The sequence below is a fragment of the Rhinolophus sinicus genome, chromosome 16 (genome assembly GCF_057876585.1).
Source record: "Rhinolophus sinicus isolate RSI-liver-muscle chromosome 16, RSI-T2T, whole genome shotgun sequence".
NCBI lineage: Eukaryota > Metazoa > Chordata > Mammalia > Chiroptera > Rhinolophidae > Rhinolophus > Rhinolophus sinicus.
In genome coordinates this window covers 149,133,782-149,152,198 of record NC_142516.1, presented here as the reverse complement: position 1 = coordinate 149,152,198, position 18,417 = coordinate 149,133,782, and the positions used below count along the sequence as shown (strand labels likewise).

The 18,417-nt window shown below is 41.4% G+C and overlaps 1 protein-coding gene across 2 annotated transcripts in view; it reads left to right on the top strand.

Annotated features, from left to right (window-relative positions):
* FARP1 (FERM, ARH/RhoGEF and pleckstrin domain protein 1) overlaps positions 1–18,417 on the top strand; it is a 283,093-nt gene that overhangs the window by 179,052 nt on the left and 85,624 nt on the right. For both annotated transcript variants that reach the window (XM_088792816.1, XM_088792815.1), the window contains exon 3: positions 6,375–6,479. In XM_088792816.1, coding sequence (XP_088648942.1) covers positions 6,375–6,479 — 105 coding nt within the window. The remainder of the gene's footprint in view (positions 1–6,374; positions 6,480–18,417) is intronic.

The window sequence follows — 18,417 nt, the reverse complement described above, 5'->3', positions numbered from 1 at the left end:
AACAGACATGTATTCTGTCACAGTTCTGGAGACTAGAAGTCCAACATCAAGGTGTCGTCAGGACTGCACTCCCTCTGAGACTCTGGGCAGAATCCTTCCATACCTCTTCCGGCTTCTGGTGGGGGCCCTGCGTCCTCGGCATTCCTTGGCTCACAGATCATCACTCCAGTGTCTGCCGCTGTCGTCACATGACCTTCTCCCGTGTGTCTGTGTCTTCACATTATCTTCTTATAAGGTCACCAGTCTTAGTGGGTTAGGGCCCACCCTGATGACCTCAACTTAATTACATCTACAAAGACCCAGTTTCCAAATTAGGTCACACTCACGGGCCCTGGAAGTTAGGGCTTCAACATACCTTTTTGAAGGACACAATGTAGCCCATAATAGTGGGTTTGGTGTTTTTTGTTTGTTTGTTTGTTTGTTTGTTTGTTTTTTTGCTGTAGTTGAGTCTCAAGCTTGCCATTAGCCCCAAACACAAATCAAAACAAGACACCGCAGAGCCAGCCAGCCCTGCTGGTAGATCTACCTGTCACTCAGCAGCAGCTCATCCGTGTGATAGGTGCCTTGCTACTCCCAACACACCGATGAGGTAGCCAGGCTTTCCATCCAGTGACATTGCAGAGACCATACTCCCTCTGAGTATGGGATTGGGAAATGGAAGTTCTTTGGGATTGGGAAATGGGACTTCTTCTCAATGTCAATCCCTTCCCTTGTCATGAATTCTACATGTTCACATTTCCCCATCACATAGCAGCAACAATAATTGAGAACTTGTATTATGTGCCAGGCCCTTTGCTAAACACTCTGCAGTCATTGTTTTATTTAGTTTTCACATTGATCCTAGGAGGTAGATAATATCTCCAGTCCTTTCGTGACTGCATGTGCTGTGGACTGAATCGTGTCCCCCCTGCCCCCCAAAATTCATATGTTGAAGTCCTAGTTCCCAGCATGGCTGGATTTAGAATAAGGAAGTAATTAAGGTCAATGAGGTCATAAGGATGAAGCCATGATGCAATAGGATTAGTGTTCTAATCAGAAGAGACACCAGAGAGCGCTCTCTCTGTCTCTCTCTGTCTCTCTGTGTCTCTCTCTCTCTCTCTCTCTCTCTCTCTCTCTCTCTCTCTCTCATCCATATATTCTAATTTAGCTGGTTATTTGTCTGCACCCTGACTCAGAGAGAGACACTTATATTGATTTCCATTCCCTCAGGACCTAGCAAAGTGCTTGCACGTGGTTACTCAATTGATAAATGTACCCCAGGCTCCTCAAGCTATCATAGTTATTAATACTTCTACTTACATGGTCAAAAACTGCCAAAGGGCCGTGAGGAGATATAACACCCTACGATCAGACGTGTTAAAGGTTAGTGAGTTATGGGAATTTGAACAGTATTCTAATAGGCATTCATGGTAGGAAAAAGGGGGCCATGGCCTTGGAGAGAAGCCCTTACCTTCTGCTAGATGAGAGCATGTCCTGGTTGTCATGGTTACATTAATCCCAAACCAGAAAAACAAAACACTTCCAGAAAGAGCTCTCTGAAGCCTCTGCAGATGTAAATTTTATAAAGGTGGTCAAATGTTATCTTTATAGATTTCTGTCTATGAGATCATTTCAGAAAGACAGAACCTCAGCTTGTATCAAGTAGGCAAATCATTTGTTCAGACCCTTTGAGGAGATGGGGAGAAGGAGAAGATACCCCCAACCCAGAAAGAATTGTGTCTTTATTCTTTTAAAGGAGAAAAAATGTACTCCCACATAAAACTTTATGTAACAGAAATAACCTGAAGGCATAGACATATTTTAAAAGCACAATAAACTAAAGGCAACTTTGATTCACAGTTTTTAATAGCTTGAAGCTGTATGTGAATGTTCATACTGTTTATTATTCAGTGCTTAGTTGCCAGACATCCCCCAAGAATGTCTACCTCCTCCTAAAATTTAATTTTATAGGATTCCATGAAAAGCCAATTCAAAATGCAGAAAGCATAGGGACATACAGTTTGAAATTGGCCAACTTATTGGTGCACTAGATTAAAATTCAGATGCCTTTTGGAGCATAATTAAAAGTAGCCAATAAGAAACAGGTGATAAAATTTGATTATGTAGTTTCACTCATTGCTGATGATACATAATATATTACTACTTTTCTGTAAGGTTTCTGTTCTGTAAGGAGTACACTTGTAGAATATTGTAATCGAGACTGGCGGTGTGTGGGGGTCATAGTTTCTTAGATGCTGTGGGAGTCTCAGTGGTCTGTCCCCCTGCCCCCAATACAAACACTTGTGGACAATTTTTAAAAAATGCATTTGTCATAAGATCCATTTCGTATTAAACCTTACTAACTTATATAGGTTTTTCAAATGATACCTAAATAACTTGGTTTCCCTTCTTCATGTATGACAGCCTGTATAGTCGTAAATATAAATGTGTGTGTGTGTGTGTGTGTGTGTGTGTGTGTGTGTATCTTAAAGTAAGTTACTATTTGAGAAAATACCTTTACAGATGAATTTTCTTCAGGACTTCTACTTTATGTCCTGCCAGTTTAATCTATGCTGTTGCCACTCTCCCCCCATTCAGATTTTATTAACTCACTTACAGGTTCATTTTAGCAATAAAGTGCGAGTGGATTTGTAGCCCTTTGAACCCCGGCATTGATTTCCAGTGCAAAGCCTGCACCAAATGCATAATTTGTGGTTCCTTCCAGCCATGTTCAGTTTTATGCCTTCTTTGCCAGACACATAAAAGAGCTCTTTGTGCTGAGAAATATTAGCAAACATTTAGTGCACACGTGGATATTCACACATTCGCGCTGTGTGCTAAGGCTCTTCACAGCCAGCCTGCTCGAGCTGGGTCCTACCCTTCAATATTTTCCTAAGATTTCATGGCAAGACAATGATTCTTTATTTTCTTGTTATTAAAAAATAGTTTAAATAGATTCCATTGTTAGGAACTCTATCTAGTTTATAATGTGAGCACATTCTGCAGTTCCTTTTTGTTTTGCTTTCTGCATTTAGTTACTGTGGCAAAACAGACATGACATAAAATTTACCGTTTTACCCATTTTTACGTGTACAATTAAGTAGCATTAAATATATTCACAGTGTTGTGCAGTCATCACCATTCTCCATTTTACACTCATATGATTTTGAACAGAATTACTTTTTTAGTTTGAGGTTCAAAAAATGCACTGAGGACAAGTGTAGAGACATGACGTTGCAGATTGATGGAGCAAATCCACTGTAGGAAGAAAAGAAGGAATCATTTTTCTCAAAGAATGAAAATGCAACTCTTTTCCGTCTTCCCTGCTCCGAGATGCTTTCTCGGAAGCAGAGTTTAGCCCTGGATACATGGATACACCCAGACAGTTCTACCCCAACTCCTAGGAGAAAGGGAAACAGGGCCCCTGGACTTCGGGATGTCTACAAGCTTTTTAGACCGTAGCTGACACATTGGGGTGTGAATGCTGAGGGCTACCTACCCGTGACATTGTCATGTAGTGGCTGCATTTAAACCCCTATAAATACTTTCTAGTGAAGTTACATACTGGCTTTCCTGAATATTACTGGCTTTCAGAGGGGAATTCATACAATCCTTTATGGACATCTATTTTATAGATGAATTCTAGGAGGTATAGTATCATTCAAACTCTAAATTCTCCCTATATTAAAATTTTGGTACCGTAGGAGAGTCATTTTGCACTAAGAACTTATATAAAATAATAAATTGTAAGGAAATTATTAAGAATTGAGACCAGATTTATATCATTTATAAGCTAGATTCCAAGCATCAATCCAGTCTCTGGTTACCCAGGTATGCTCGATACTTTCACAAATCTCTGCTGACTCAGTAAAGGGCCCAGTTCAGATGGTAATCTGCCTCTCTTCTGTGTGTTCCATACGGTGCTTAGTCATGTCTGTAAAGACATCCATTGTATATTGATTTTTTAACTTGTTTAGACTCCCAGCATTGAATTGTGAAGTCTCATTTTTCAGACTGTAAATCTAGACAAAGTGATCGAATTCACTTAGTTCTAGGAATTCTTGGGAAATGTGAGTGCTTGCCAGCTGGTCAGATAATTGGTGGTTCATTTTGTAACAAATAGGACTTGTCAAGAATTGCAAGAAAGAAGGTTTGTGAAACTGGGATGTGGTCTTCTGTTTAACAGCATGATGTAGGAATTCTCCTATGACTTTTTAGCCTCTGGCCCTTTTTAATAATGTTCTTATTAAAGTCTACAGATTTTACTGGACAGAGGAGGGCCTAGAACAAGGAGCTGTACATCAGTTATCCCTGTAGCTTTTTGGAGGCAGGTGTGAGAACTTGAATCCAGGACCTTGTTTTAGCCCGGCTGATGAATTCCCTAGTGCCCTCAGCGTAACTGAATAGGGCATAGTGCTGTACCCAAGAGATGGAAAATAAGACTGGTGACCAGCAATCCATGTGGTTCTTAAGTCCACTGGATAAATGCAGGTGTGTGCGGGGGACAGGGTATGTGTGACAGAGAAGAATGGGGTTTATACTCAATCACGTTATCCCTGCCATCAGTGCAAGTGAAATACTCTACCAGTAACCGTTGGACTAGGCATTCAAAGCCTACAGCCTGGTGAGTTTGGTATTATCCGTGGAAAATATTGCATGCCCTTCGATAACTGGGACTATCGTCTGGATTTCAATGATGAGGAATTCTAGGAGCATAAATTGGTGTCTGTTTAAAAAAAAATGCTTTATCACTGGACACTGGAGCATCTTTGATGGCTCCACAGGTCACACTGTGGCAAGGCTAATGGACATGCCTTGTTGTACTTGTCAGGCTCTGACGCCTGCTGTCAGTCTCCTGGGTTAGTAATTGGTTCCTGAAATGCTCTGCGCTTTTCAGAGGAGTGATGAAACTATGCAAGCGGATGACCATGTCTATGAAACAGTTTTCTTCCAGTGTTTGAGCCACACGGTGGAATTGAAGCCATTTTAATAGTGGATCAATGAGCGTCTACTGGATGGTGACGAAAAACCAGGGCATATGATTCTAAGCTTTTAGGGTAGAAATTGGGTTCTTATATATCATATTGCCTTGCCTTGTAGATTCGGTGTATAGAAAATACATGTGTAGTATTGATTTCAGCAGACATTGATTAAATGCCAGGGGCTTTGCTAGGCAATAGGAATATAAAGGTGAGTAAGGAACTCAGAATTTAAGTGAGGAGACAGACTCACAGTTATTTAACCATTTATAAGATAGTGGAACAAGTAACTTTTATTCATAAATTTCAACAAAATTGGTTGGTCTTTAAGCGTTGTGGGTATAAGGGTTAATAAAATACGGCCTTTGCCTTCAATGTATGTGTAGTCTAGCTGCACAAAGTGCTATAGGAACCTAGAGAAGAAAGCCATAAATTCTGCCACACTCATGGAGCAGACAAGCACAGGGCAGGGTTTCAATGGCCACAAAAAGGGCATGGGATCATGAATTGAAAATTTATGTCCGCACCAAACCCGCACACAAATATTTGTAGCAGCTTTATGCATAATTGCCCAAACTTGTGTAACCAAGATGTCCTTCAGCAGGTGAATGTATAAACTGGGGTCCGTCCAGACAACGAACTCTTATTTAGCAATACAAAGAAATGCGCTATCAAGCCATGGAAAGATAGGAAGGGCATTTAAGTGTATATTGCTAAGGGAAAGATGCCAGTCTGAAAAGTCTGCATACTTTGTGATTCCAACTATATGACATCCTAAAAAAGAAAAGGCAAAACTGTAGAGACAGGAAAAAGATCAGTGTTTGCCGGGGGTTGAGGAGGAGAGGGGAAAGGGTTGAACGGGTGGAGCAGAATGGATTTTTAGGTTGATGATACTGTTGTGGTGGGTACACGCTATTATACATTTGTCAAATCCCACAGAGCTGTGCAGCACAAAGAGTGAGCCCTAATGTAAACAATGGACTTTTAGTGATAGTAATGTATCAACATTGTCCCAATAATTATAGGAACTAGATCACACTAAAGCAAGATGGTAAGAACGGGACACTGTGTATGGTGGAGAGGTGCCTAGGAGCTCTGTACTTTGCTCAATTGTCTATGAACTTAAACTGCTCTGACAAAAAAATTGTCTATTATTTTTAAAAAGGGGACGGTGCCTGGGATTGGGCTGGGGAGAAAATGGCAGCGATCTGCATGGAAGTGTGATAGCAGAAGGAGAAGGGGCCCTGCGGTGTGGTGTACAGGGGCTGGTGGGTGGGGTGTCATGGAAGGGGGGGGTGGCAAGCGGTGAAGGACCTGAAGACTGGAATGAGGGGCTTCCTGGAGTGGGAGCCGTGGTCTGGCTCAGCCCTGTCTGTCTCAGAGGGCATACGTAATTCCTGTTGTTTCTGTTCACAGCAAAGAGCCCCGGGGAAAGTGTTGCTGGATGCAGTTTGCAACCATCTCAACCTCGTGGAAGGCGACTATTTTGGCCTCGAGTTTCCTGACCACAGAAAGATCACGGTAGGTGATGTTAAAGGGATGTTGCTACTTTGCTCTCTGTTTGACTAGGGAGAAGGGAGGCATTGGGACCTTTCCTTGACCATACAGCACTGCACCCAGAAAGGCCTTTTCATTGTTTTTGGGAAAGTAATGTGTGCACAGTGTTAGCAAATTCAAAGAGAACACAAAATGGAGACGTTCTCCCTCTCACCCGTTCCCCTCGTCTCTCTCTCCAGATACCATTACCAGTGTCTTGTGTGTTCTTCTGATAAAAGTCTGTGTATACATATACACAAACATATATTTTTGAAATACACTAATGTGAGGAAACACTGTACAGTGTCCTGTGCTTCCCGACGCCTCTCCCATTAATGCAGCATGGAGATCTTCCTTATCAGCACACAAAGAATATACTTCCTTTTTCCCCACAATTTCATGCCATTTCACTGAATGGATATGCCATAGCTTACAACCTCTGTTATAAATGAGGGAATGCTTACGTTGTTCCCAATCTTTTGCTATTACACATTATACTGCAGGGAACATACTAGGGTACATGTATGTCTGCACTCATGGCAGATACTCAAGTATTCCAGTAGTTCAGATCTGAAGGCACAGACTTGCCTAACCCAGGGGTTTGACCATTGTCAAGTTTGCTAAAGACGTCATATTGTTCTTCAAAATGGTTTCACTGATTTGAAGCCAAAATGTAGAACAAAGCTTGCTGTTATTTTTTATCTCTTTTGGCTGATGGAACTTTTAAGCTATATCTGAATCTACCGTTTACTACACACCCTTTTAGGCTATAAGTTCATGAGTACACTTTTGCTAGCCACTGCACTGGAGGTAATAATAGTAAGATGCAGACAATGCATAATCCAGGTGGGGTATCAAGTGTAGTTAGTGGCCAGTCCAGAGCAGGGAACATGTGCTCCAGTGGAGCCGGGCACGGGGCAGGGGTGCCAACAGACAGCATTTGTGTCAGAGGATCCTTCCCAGATGTTGTGACACTGAGTCCCATGCGACCAGTACAAGTGGACCTAATAGAAAGAATATTCTGGGGAGAGGAGCCACTTCATGTACTACCGTGTTTCTCCGCAAATAAGACCTAACTGGAAAAATAAGCCCTAGCATGATTTTTCAGGATGACATCCCCTGAACATAAGCCCTAATGCGTCTTTTTTGGAGCAAAAATTAATCTAAGACCCGGTCTTATTTTCGGGGAAATACTGTAAAAGCAGAAAGCAATTGATATATTCAGGAATGTGCAAATAGGCTGGAATGTAGAGGAAAGATGGGTGGAAGAGGGGAGAACTCTGGTGAAGGAAGTGAGAGATACGAGGTTGAAAGGTAAGCAGGGATCCAGCTCTCAAGGGCTTTTTTTTATACCATTGCTGTCCAATGGAAACATAATGTGCAAATTTTGTAGCAGTGAATGCGTTTTAAAGGGAACGTGATATGATCTGATGTGTAGTTTAGGAAGAGAACTGTAGCTGTGTGGGTTTAGAACAAGACGGGAGTCGGAAAAGCTGTCAGGAGCCTGCAGTATTTCAGACAGAAACCTGCTCGATGCAACTGAGGGAGAATTGAGATGGGGCCTGGAGGGAAGTGGATGAATTCAAGAGATTTGGTGGTGGGGAGTGAGGGATACGATTGAATGGATGGGCTTGTTAGGGAACAAGGGCTCAGGATACCTAGGTTTTCCCACTTTGCCATCTGGGTGGACAGTGGTACAAGTCACTGGAGACAGAAAGTCTCCGAGAGACCATGTCCATGAAGAGGGAAAGACAGTGCATTTCATCCCAGACAGGAGGAGTCGGGGTGTCAGTGGACGTGCCAGTGGACACGGTCAGCAGGCAGCACCAGTAGGTGTATCGCCTGGAGCACAGGAAAGAGATCTGAGCTGAAATTCAAAGTCATAATTATTTTAAATGTAAATTGAAGCTCTGAGACTGGATGAGAGTATCGAGAGTGAAAAGCATGAGTCAAGCGTGGACCACCAGTATTTAAGTGGACAGAGAAGGAAAAACCCTCAAAGGAGGTACAGATAGAGAAGAGACAGATGTCACAGGGCAAGGGAATAGAACATTGCAAGAAAAGAGCGGACAAGGGGCCGGCCCAGTGGCTCAGGCAGTTAGAGCTCCATGCTCCTAACTCCAAAGGCTGCCGGTTCGATTCCCACATGGGCCAGTGGGCTCTCAACCACAAGGTTGCTGGTTCAACTCCTCAAGTCCCGCAAGGGATGGTGGGCTCTGCCCCCTGCAACTAAGATTGAACAGGGCACTTTGAGCTGAGCTGCCGCTGAGCTCCTGGATGGCTCAGTTGGTTGGAGCACATCCTCTCAACCACAAGGTTGCCAGTTCAATTCCTCGAGTCCCGCAAGGGGTGATGGGCTGTGCCCCCTGCAACTAGAAACGGAAACTGGACCTGGAGCTGAGCTGTACCCTTCACAACTAAGACTGAAAGGACAACAACTTGAAGCTGAACGGCACCCTCCACAACTAAGATTGAAAGAACAACAACTTGACTTGGAAAAAAGTCCTGGAAGTGCACACTGTTCCCCAATAAAGTCCTGTTCCCCTTCCCCAACAAAATCTTTAAAAAAGAAAGAAAGAAAGAGAAAGGAGCGGACAAGCAGGTGATGAATGAGCGAATCTTTCACATACCTGAAAAAGGGTACAAGTTGTGTTAGCTCAAGTTATTCCTACCTCCAAATACTCTGCCATTTTTTAGTGCTTTCATTAAATCTAAGCCTCACTGATGCCCAGTCTTTTTTTCTGATGTGAAAAATGATGACAAGTCAAAATCTAATTCCCTGTTCATTTATTAATCAAATAATTATTTTGTGCCTACACTGTGTCAATTATCACACTTCAGACTCTAGAAGACACATGATGTAAACTGACAGCAAGAAGTAGTTGTAGTTTCCATTCATTAGAAGCGCACAGTTTAGTAAGAGAGACAAGGAAACATAATAACAATGCGATGTGGCAAGTTCTATGGAACATTGTTTCATAAACTTATTTTATGTTAAAATAATGATCTTTAAAACACTTGAAGATACATTATCTCATTATTTCTAACAATCCTGCCTGAATTACTCCAAGGTCCTAACTGCTTTTCTGATTCTAGTCTTGCCCTGTTCCGATCCAGCTGGAGTTGCCTTTCTAAACCATAAAATAATAGTAGTGGTGAGGATACTACGATTCTGAGAATTATTCCCTGTCTCAGTCAACCAACTAGCTAATGGTAGAACTAGGGTTCTAAAGATCTTCTTCTGACCCCAAATTCAGTGCCTTTGCTGTTAACCATGTGTGCTTCTCTTTGCTAGAATTTACAAGTCTGTTGATCTTCCTGGGTGTCTCCAGGGCTGATTTCTTTCATTTACCAGGCTTGATATTTAGGATTTCACTGCTTCCTTACAATACTATTTAGAAATATAATCCACTGCAAAATGCAGAAAACCCAAGACTTAGAGAAATAGATGTTTGTCACACGTAATACAAATAAAAGCCACCACATAAGTGCTTTCCCTGTGCCAGACCGTTCTGGTCATTGTGGACACAGCAGTAATCACGGCCCACAGTCTAAAGCGCAGGGATCAGCAAACTTGCTTTGTAAAGGGCCAGATAGTAAATGCCATATATGGGCTTTGCAGGCCATCGGGTCTCTGCTGCAACTCTGCTCTTGTAGTGCAGAGTCAGCCATAGGCAATATGTAAATGAATGAATGTGGCTTTGTTCCAATAAAACTTTATTTCTAATACAAGAAACCAGAGATTGCCAGTACCTGCTCTGGTGAGAAATAACTCTGCAAGGCATCATATTAGGTTTACTTACTGTCTTTTCATTCATTCCAGATGGGCCCGTTACATACCCCTTTTCTGATGAGGAGGCTAAGGCTTAGAGATGGTTAAGTCTTGTTCACAAAGGCACACAGCTAGGCAATGACAGAGCTGGGATTCAGGCTCAGATCTATCCAAATAACAAGCCCATGCTCTCAGTCACCATTCCATTCTGACCATATCTCTCTATTTTACTGTCAATTACAAAATCCTAACTGGGATGCTAATTTCATACAGTTTAAAAAATGAATTGTTTTGACAAAATTGATCTGTGATGTTAGGTGTGAGGTGCAAGTGACTGGAGAAGGGTACAAGGCAAGCTTCCAGGGTCCTGGCTGCATTCTGTTTCTTGATCTGGGTGCAGTTTGTCAAAATGCAGTGAGGTGTACATTTATAATGTGTCCTTTATATGCGTGTGTGTATATAAAGCTTCAATATAAGGTTACCCCCAAAATACAATGAAATAAAAGCACACAGGAGCAAAAAAAAAAGACCAAAAAGTACCCAGAAGCTGGCCGGTGGAATCTGTTTTGGGAAAGCTAAGGACAAGTCTCGATTGGATGAACTGAGGAAGGTCCAGCCACCTGTGAGAACAGTAAACTTGAACTGGATTCCCACCTCTTCTTTCAGTAAAGTTGCTTGAAAATTTAAGGTTTGGGTCAACTAGTTTTTGTCTCCTTCCCAGATTCTATCGAAACGCTGGCTGTCTAGCTGGGAGGTAGTGTATGTATTGTAGCAGTCATCGAAAGCCAGTCTGCCCTCAGGCTCACAGCCCTCACCTCCCACTTGCCTCTCTGCAGCCAGGTGCCTGGCAGGAGGAGAGCCTTTCTGAGCCTCACTTTGCCTGTGGGTAGAATGGGGATACTAGTGCCCCCTGGTGGGGTTTTTGAAAGGATCAAATGTGATGATACCTATTGGCATGTAACCCTCGTATCTGGGGCCTAGTGAAGTGCTCACGTACGTGTTAGTATGGAAACTGGTATCATCATCATCATTTTCTTATTGTTGTCAGAAACAGCGAATATAAACTTGACCATCTGAATTACCTTTAAGAATGCAGTACAGGGACATTGATTGTGTTCTCATTGTTGGGCCACAGATCCTAGGACTGTTTCATCTTGCAAAACTGAAACTCCATACCCGTTAAACAGCAACTTCCTTGTCCTCCTCTTCCCAGCCCCTGGCAATCCCCATTCACTTTCTGTTTCTACAAGTTTGGCTACTTTAGAGACCTCATGTAAGTGGAACTGTGTAGCATTTGTCTTTTTGTGACTTATTTCCCTTAGCATACTGCCCTCAAGGTTCATGCATGTTGTAGCATGTGACTGGACTTCCCGTTTAGGGCTGGATAATATTCCGTTGTACAGATAGACCACATTTTATTTATCCATTTATCTCCTGATGAACACTTAGGTTGCTTCTATCCCTCAGTTATCATGAATAATGCTTTCACATGGGTGTGTTGTCACTGATTTTTTAATAGTGCTGTTGGGATAATTACCTTTGCCAAGCTTCATTTGGGAGTTGCTCACATATCTGCCAAACCAAGAGGAAGCATGGTTGGTCTCAAAATGCCCAAACGTAGGCTGTTACAACTGATTTTGCCCATTTATTTGTGGGTGGTACGTGGGAATCTAGTTTTCCCCCACAGCCCCTGACTTACAAAGTTGTGGTCCTTTGTCCCGAGGCAATAAGTTCAGGCAGCTGGCATTCTCACCCAGCCTTCTGCCCCTCTTCTCATCACTTCTGTCATGTAAATAGCCCACATCCTACCGTGTTTCCCTGAAAATGAGACATAGCTGGACAATCAGCTCTAATGCATCTTTTGGAGCAAAAATTAATATAAGACCCGGTCGTACTTTAATATAAGACGTATTTTAATATAAGACCGGCTCTTATATTAATTTTTGCTCCAAAAGACGCATTAGAGCTGATGGTCCAGCTACGTCTTATTCTCGGGGCAACACGGTAGTAAGGGTTTGGAAAAGCTTTAAGGGAGAACGAGTACTTTCCATGGTCTAGGATGTGTTTCTCAAGATTGGAAATAGACTAGAGGTAATTAGTAAGTCATCAGTTATGCTTTCCCCTTAACTACACTTGCCCCATGGCTTGTCAGTCAGCAGAGTTTATCACTGTGTTTACATGCGAGTTTGCTCTGCCGTTGTCCTGCAGTCAGGCAGCCGTTCCCATGAGATTGCTCCACAGGAGCAGAGAAGTCTTTTAATCAGCTCTTAAAAAATTGATTGGGCTTTCCGTGGTGGAAACACTACTGATCCCAGGAACCAAGACCCTGCACTTAATATGCCAGCTAATTGGTACCAAGAGTCTGAAGGCTGGTGAAAGGCCAGAAAGATGTTAGGCTGCCACTGGGGAGCGCTCAACGAGCCAAGTGTCCTCGAGCTTCTGTGTGCCATGGACTCGGCTCTAACCCTAAATGCCTCTCAGTTCTTCATGTTAGAGGTCGGCAAAAAGAGCCAGATAGCAAATAGGTTAGGCTTTGCAGGCAATACTGTCTCTGTGGCAACTGCCCAACTCTGCCAGTGCGTCACAGAAGCAGCCATAGACGATATGTAAACGAATGAGCTTGGCTGTGTTCCGATAAAACTGTACTTATGGGCATGGATATTTGAATTTCATAGAGTTTTTACATGTCATGAAATACAATTCTTCTTTTGATCTAAAACACAAAAGCCAATCTTTGTCCCCAGGCTGGGTTTGGCTCATGGGCCTTCGTTTGCCAGGCTCTGCTTTTTAATGTTTCTCCGAGGTCAGTATGTTATCGTCTACATTTTAGTGAGCAAATGCAAAGAGGTCACTTGCCCAGTACTTGACAATGAACTGTTATAACCAGGGTGATAACCAGGATTCACTCACAGGCCTGTGTCAGCCAGTGTAGTGCTCTCTGCTCCACTTGGCTGCTGCCCTCATTGCCCTTCAAAGAGCTGCGTGCACCTTAACAGCAAGCAGACAGGTACAGCAGGAAGATTTACCTCAGTGGCCTGTTGAGGATAGTGGGGAAAGCTCTGTATTGTGGCCTATAAACCTCTGCTTAAACATTTGCTTTGTCATTTATCATCTGGGCAGATTGTGAACTTCTGGGATTAATAAGTGGCAATTTTACAAGGTTATCATGAGACTCAGATACTTTACAATCATGAGTTCAGCGGGATTCCTGTTACATAAGTAGGCATTCAGTTACCTGTTGTATTTATGCTTGCTATTCTAACTCAGAAACCAATGAGGCTGGCCCCCCAATCTTTAGTAAAGCTACATCGCTTAGTGACCCGATAAAACAATTCTGATTTCTAATCAATAAATATTGGTAAAGCTCAGGAAGAAGACTGGCGTCTTTTCATTCATTTTGTATTCTTCTCCATGCCAGGAGAACAGGTTTGCCATTTGCAGGTGTCCTAGCTTGAGTTGCCATAACAAAACAGATCAGGGCACCAGCATGGTTAGATTCTGGTGAGGACCCTCTTTCTGGCTTGTAGATGGCTGCTTTCTCACTGTGTCCTCACGTGGGAGAGAGGGGTGGGAGTGGGGAGAAAGAGAGGGTGAGATCTCTTCCCGTTCTTATAAGGGCACAGTCCTGTTGGATCAGGGAACCCATCCTTATGACCTTATTAAATCTTAAGTACCTTTGAAGACCCTATCTCCAGATACAGTCACTTTGGGGGTTAGGACTTAAACATGTGAATTCTGGAGGGATGCCTTTCAGTCCATCGCAGTAGGCATGCTTCCTAGGGGCTTGAGGTCACAGAAAGCATGACTACTTGGGATGACAGGTGGTTTCCCCTCCCCACGGAGGTCAGATGGAACTCCTTCGTCTATGCTTAGCTGCAGCCTCCTGGCCTTGTTTCTTCCTGGAGGGGGGTGGGGTCTAACTGCAGACATCTATTTCCAGGAGGGCTCTTGATTGAACATGCCAGCTGTAAAGCATGAGAATATTGCAGAACCAAGGACAGGTGAGGTGGTGGAGTGGCTTGGTCACCACACAGGGCAGCACCACGGTTTGATTGACAGTGGCTGTGTTGTTGGGGCAGGTCCCAGAGGAGGCAAAGCTCTGCTTGAGCCGAGAGTCTGGAAAAAGGACAAATCACTGGGAAAATAGAGCTGTGGGTAATGTTCTGTTGCTTAAGCTGGAAGGAAGATACGTGGGTTTTTGTTTTCATTTTGTTTTCTAATTAATATAATTTATATTTTTAGAGAAGTTTTAGGTTTAAAGAAAAACTGAGCAGAAAGTACAGAGAAGTCCCACATACTGCCCTCCTTTAACACGTACACAGCGTCTCCTAGTAACGTCTTGCATCAGTGTGATACGTATGTTACCATTGATGAGCCAATACTAACACATTGTTATTGTGGTCCAAGGTTTACATTAGGGTTCATCCTTTGCGTCATACATTCTATAGGTTTTGACAAATGTATAATGACGTATCTACCGTTAGAGTGTCATAAAGAGGAGCTTTACTGACCTAAAAATCCCATGTTCTACCTGTGGATCCCTGCCTCCCCTCTGACCCTCTAGCCACCACTGATCTTTTTCTTCAATATTTTCTTGCTGTCTGCACCCTTCATGTTCTGGTATCTGGGGCCTTGCTAACTGGGGAGCGACTGCCCTTTTGCCCTTCCCAGGGCTAGAGAGAAGTATTCAAATCAAACTAATTGTGGATTTGTCTGTTTCTCCTTGCAGTTTGATCAGTTTTTGCTTCATGTATTTTGAAGTTCTGGTTTTAAGTGTATAAAGATGTAAGATTTTTATATCCTCTTAATTAATTGATTTCTTAATTATTAAGAAATTACCTTCTTTATCCTTGGTGATATTCTTTATTCTGGTATTTACCTTGTCTGATCCAAACATAGCCACTTGAGTTTTAAAAAATTATTATTGTTAGCATGATATACCTTTTTAATCCTTTTCTTTTTAACTTATTTATGTTTTTACATTTGCAGTGCATTTCTTAGAGGTAGCAGACAGTTGCATCTTGCCTTTTGTTCCAATCTGACAATCTTGCTTTTTAACTGGGGATGTTTAGACCATTTACATTTACTGTGATTGTTAAGTCAGTCATCTTGCTATTTTTTTTTTCTATTTGTCTTGTCCATTCTTTGTTTCTTTTTTCTGCCTTCCTTTTGCTTAGTAGAATATTTTGATGATTCCACTTTACCGTCTTTGTTGGCTAATAAGCTATAACCCTTTGATTTGTAACTTTAGTGGTTGCTTTGGGTTTTATAATATACATCTGTAGTTTGTCCGAGCCTGCCTTCGAATGATATTATGCCACTTTACGTACAGTATAAAAAATTACAATAGCAGACTTCCATTTTCCCCTTTCTGGCATTTTTCCTATTGTTGTCATACAGTTTCTTTTATATAAGCTATGAACCCCACACTACTATTATTACTATTATTGTTGTTGTCTTTTATAGAGATATAAATAATAAATCTTTAAAACATCTCATACTAACCATGCAGTTGACATTTCGGTGTTCCTCATTCCTTTCTATAGACACAGATTTCCATCTGATACCATTTTTCTTCTGCTTGAAGGACTTTATTTTACATTTCTTGTTGTGTGGCTCTGCTGGTGATCAATTCTTTCAACTTTCACGTGTTTGAGAGTCTTTATTTTGCCTTCCTTTTTGAAAGACATTTTTTGCTGAGTGTAAAATTCTAAGATGAATTTTTTCTTTCAGTACATAAAAAAATTTTGCGTCACTGTGTTCTCAACTGGATTGTTTCTGACAAGAAATCTACTGTCATCTTTACCTTTGCTCCTTTATACATAATGTCTCTTTTTTTCCTCTGGCTGATTTTATCACTGTTTTTTAGCAATTTGATTATGATGTACTTCCATGCAGTTTTCTTCATATTTCTTATACTTGGGGTTGCTGAACTTCTTGTATCTGTGGATTTATAATTTTGATCAAATTTGGGGAGGAAATCAGCTATTATTTCTTTTAATACTTTTTCCTCTCCTTTGTCCCTCTCTTGCCATCTCCTCCCCTTTGGGACTCCAATTCCGTGTATTAAACTGCCTAAAGTTGTTTTATTGTTAATTTTTGTTCTATTGTTAAAGTTGTTCTTCATTAAGTTTTTACTAATTTTTCTCTCTGATTCATTTTGGATTGTTTCTGTTGCTACGTCTTCAAGTTCATTAGTATTTCTTCTGCAGTGTCTAATGTGATATTAATTTCATTCTTTTTTTTAAAATTTCACACAATGTAGTTTTCTTCTTTAGAAGTTCAATTTGAGTCCTTTTTATATCTTCCATATCTCAAACTTTTTAACTTAGGGAACACAGTTGTAATAACTGTCTTCATGTTCTTCTCTACTAATTCTGTCATACGTGTCAGTTCTAGGTCAGATTTGATTTTTTTGTCATATTTTCCTGCTTCTTTCTATGCCCAGTGATTTTCTTTTTCGGTATTATGAATGTTCCCTTGTTCAGTGCTGTATAGTTCTGTATTCCTATACATTTTATTGAGTGCTCTGGGATGCACTTAACTGATTTTGAAACAATTTAGTCCTTTCAGATCTGGCTTTTAAGACCTGTTAGGTGGGACTGGTGTGGTGTACAATCTGGGTAAATTATTCCCTACTGCTGAGGCATGACCCTTCAGTACTCCACCCAGTGTCCATGAATTGGTGAGAATAGGTAGTATTCCGGGCCCTCTGAGAACACCAGGCGCTGTTGCCTCTAATGTTTTCATTGTTTTTTCCCCCAAATATTTCCTCACAAGCATATATTAATCAGTATCCAGCTTATCACTCAATGGTAACCCTCTGTCCTCTCCTTAATGCTCTTTCTGGAGAGAGCTTTCTACTCTCTGGTACTTTCCTGGGAATTCTCACTACCTTGGTCCCCTGCACTCTCAGTCCCATCTCTTCAACTCATGAATTTTGCCAGATTCTTCCTCCCTGCGCCACAATCTAGAAACTTGCTCAAAGCAGAAGGCTGGGGCAACTGTAGGGATCATGATTATTTTGTTATCTCTCAGGAATCACTGTTTCCCATTGCCTGGTGTCCCAAGTTTTCAGAGCGTTTGTGTTATATACTTTTTCCTTTTTTTTTTGGTTGTTTTTACATAAGAAGATCCAAGCCCTCTCACTGTATTTTGACCAGAATCAGAAATCTCTAATAGATTTTAAAAGAAAGACACACGTAACGTATCTTTTAAATATAACCAAATGTAAAATTAATACAGTAATTAAAATTAATATGAAAAATTACATTCAAACAAATTATTACAAAAAACATCAAAATGAAGTTATTTCCTCTAGGAGTCAACATGAAGACTAATTTGTTGCAATGAATTCTAGATACTGGATAATTTTCTACAATCCATTTTATCTGGTTCCTATATCTGTTACAGTTGATGAAAATTTTTATTGTTTGCAGTTTTGATTTTTCAACATGAAGACAAGAGCTGAACTTTCGTGAGTCCTTTCACTGTTAGAGAGGCAGAGTATTATGTTGCAGGAAAACCACAGGCTTGGCGTCAAGTGGAGTTGATGTTGAATCTCAGCTGTATGACCTTGGGGAACTTAAATAAGCTTTCCAAGTTTCACTTCTTTCCTGTATAAAATTAACCACATTGTTATGAATATTAAATGAGAACGTATAAAGTACCTATCTAGTGCCTGGCACACAGTAGGTTCTCAAGAAATAGTCTCTTCCTGGACCCCTGTCAAATATCAAGTAACTGACTCTTTCAATAAGACCCTTTCCAAAACTACCTCAAATATTTCAGTTGCTTACAAAAGCCACCTAAAATGTCACTCGCCAAAATAACAGGGGCCAGAGATGTTTTCAGAAAGAAGGGAACAGCTTTGGGAACAAGGATTCATTTTGCCTTGCCTTTGACACTAAGGCATTAAAGCATTTCTTCTCACCTAACAGTATTTCAGCGCAGAGAGCACATTCCAAAGGGGGGAAATAGTATTACCAGAGGATCAGAAGAAAATAGGGAGCCTGACCAAAATGTAGGCAAACGGGAAGACGCTCCTGGAAAGCTATATTGAAACCAAAGTGTGGGAGATAGCTGTTATGGGCTGAATTGTGTCCCTCTAAAATTTGTATGTTGAAGCTCTAATGCCCAGTACCTCAGGAT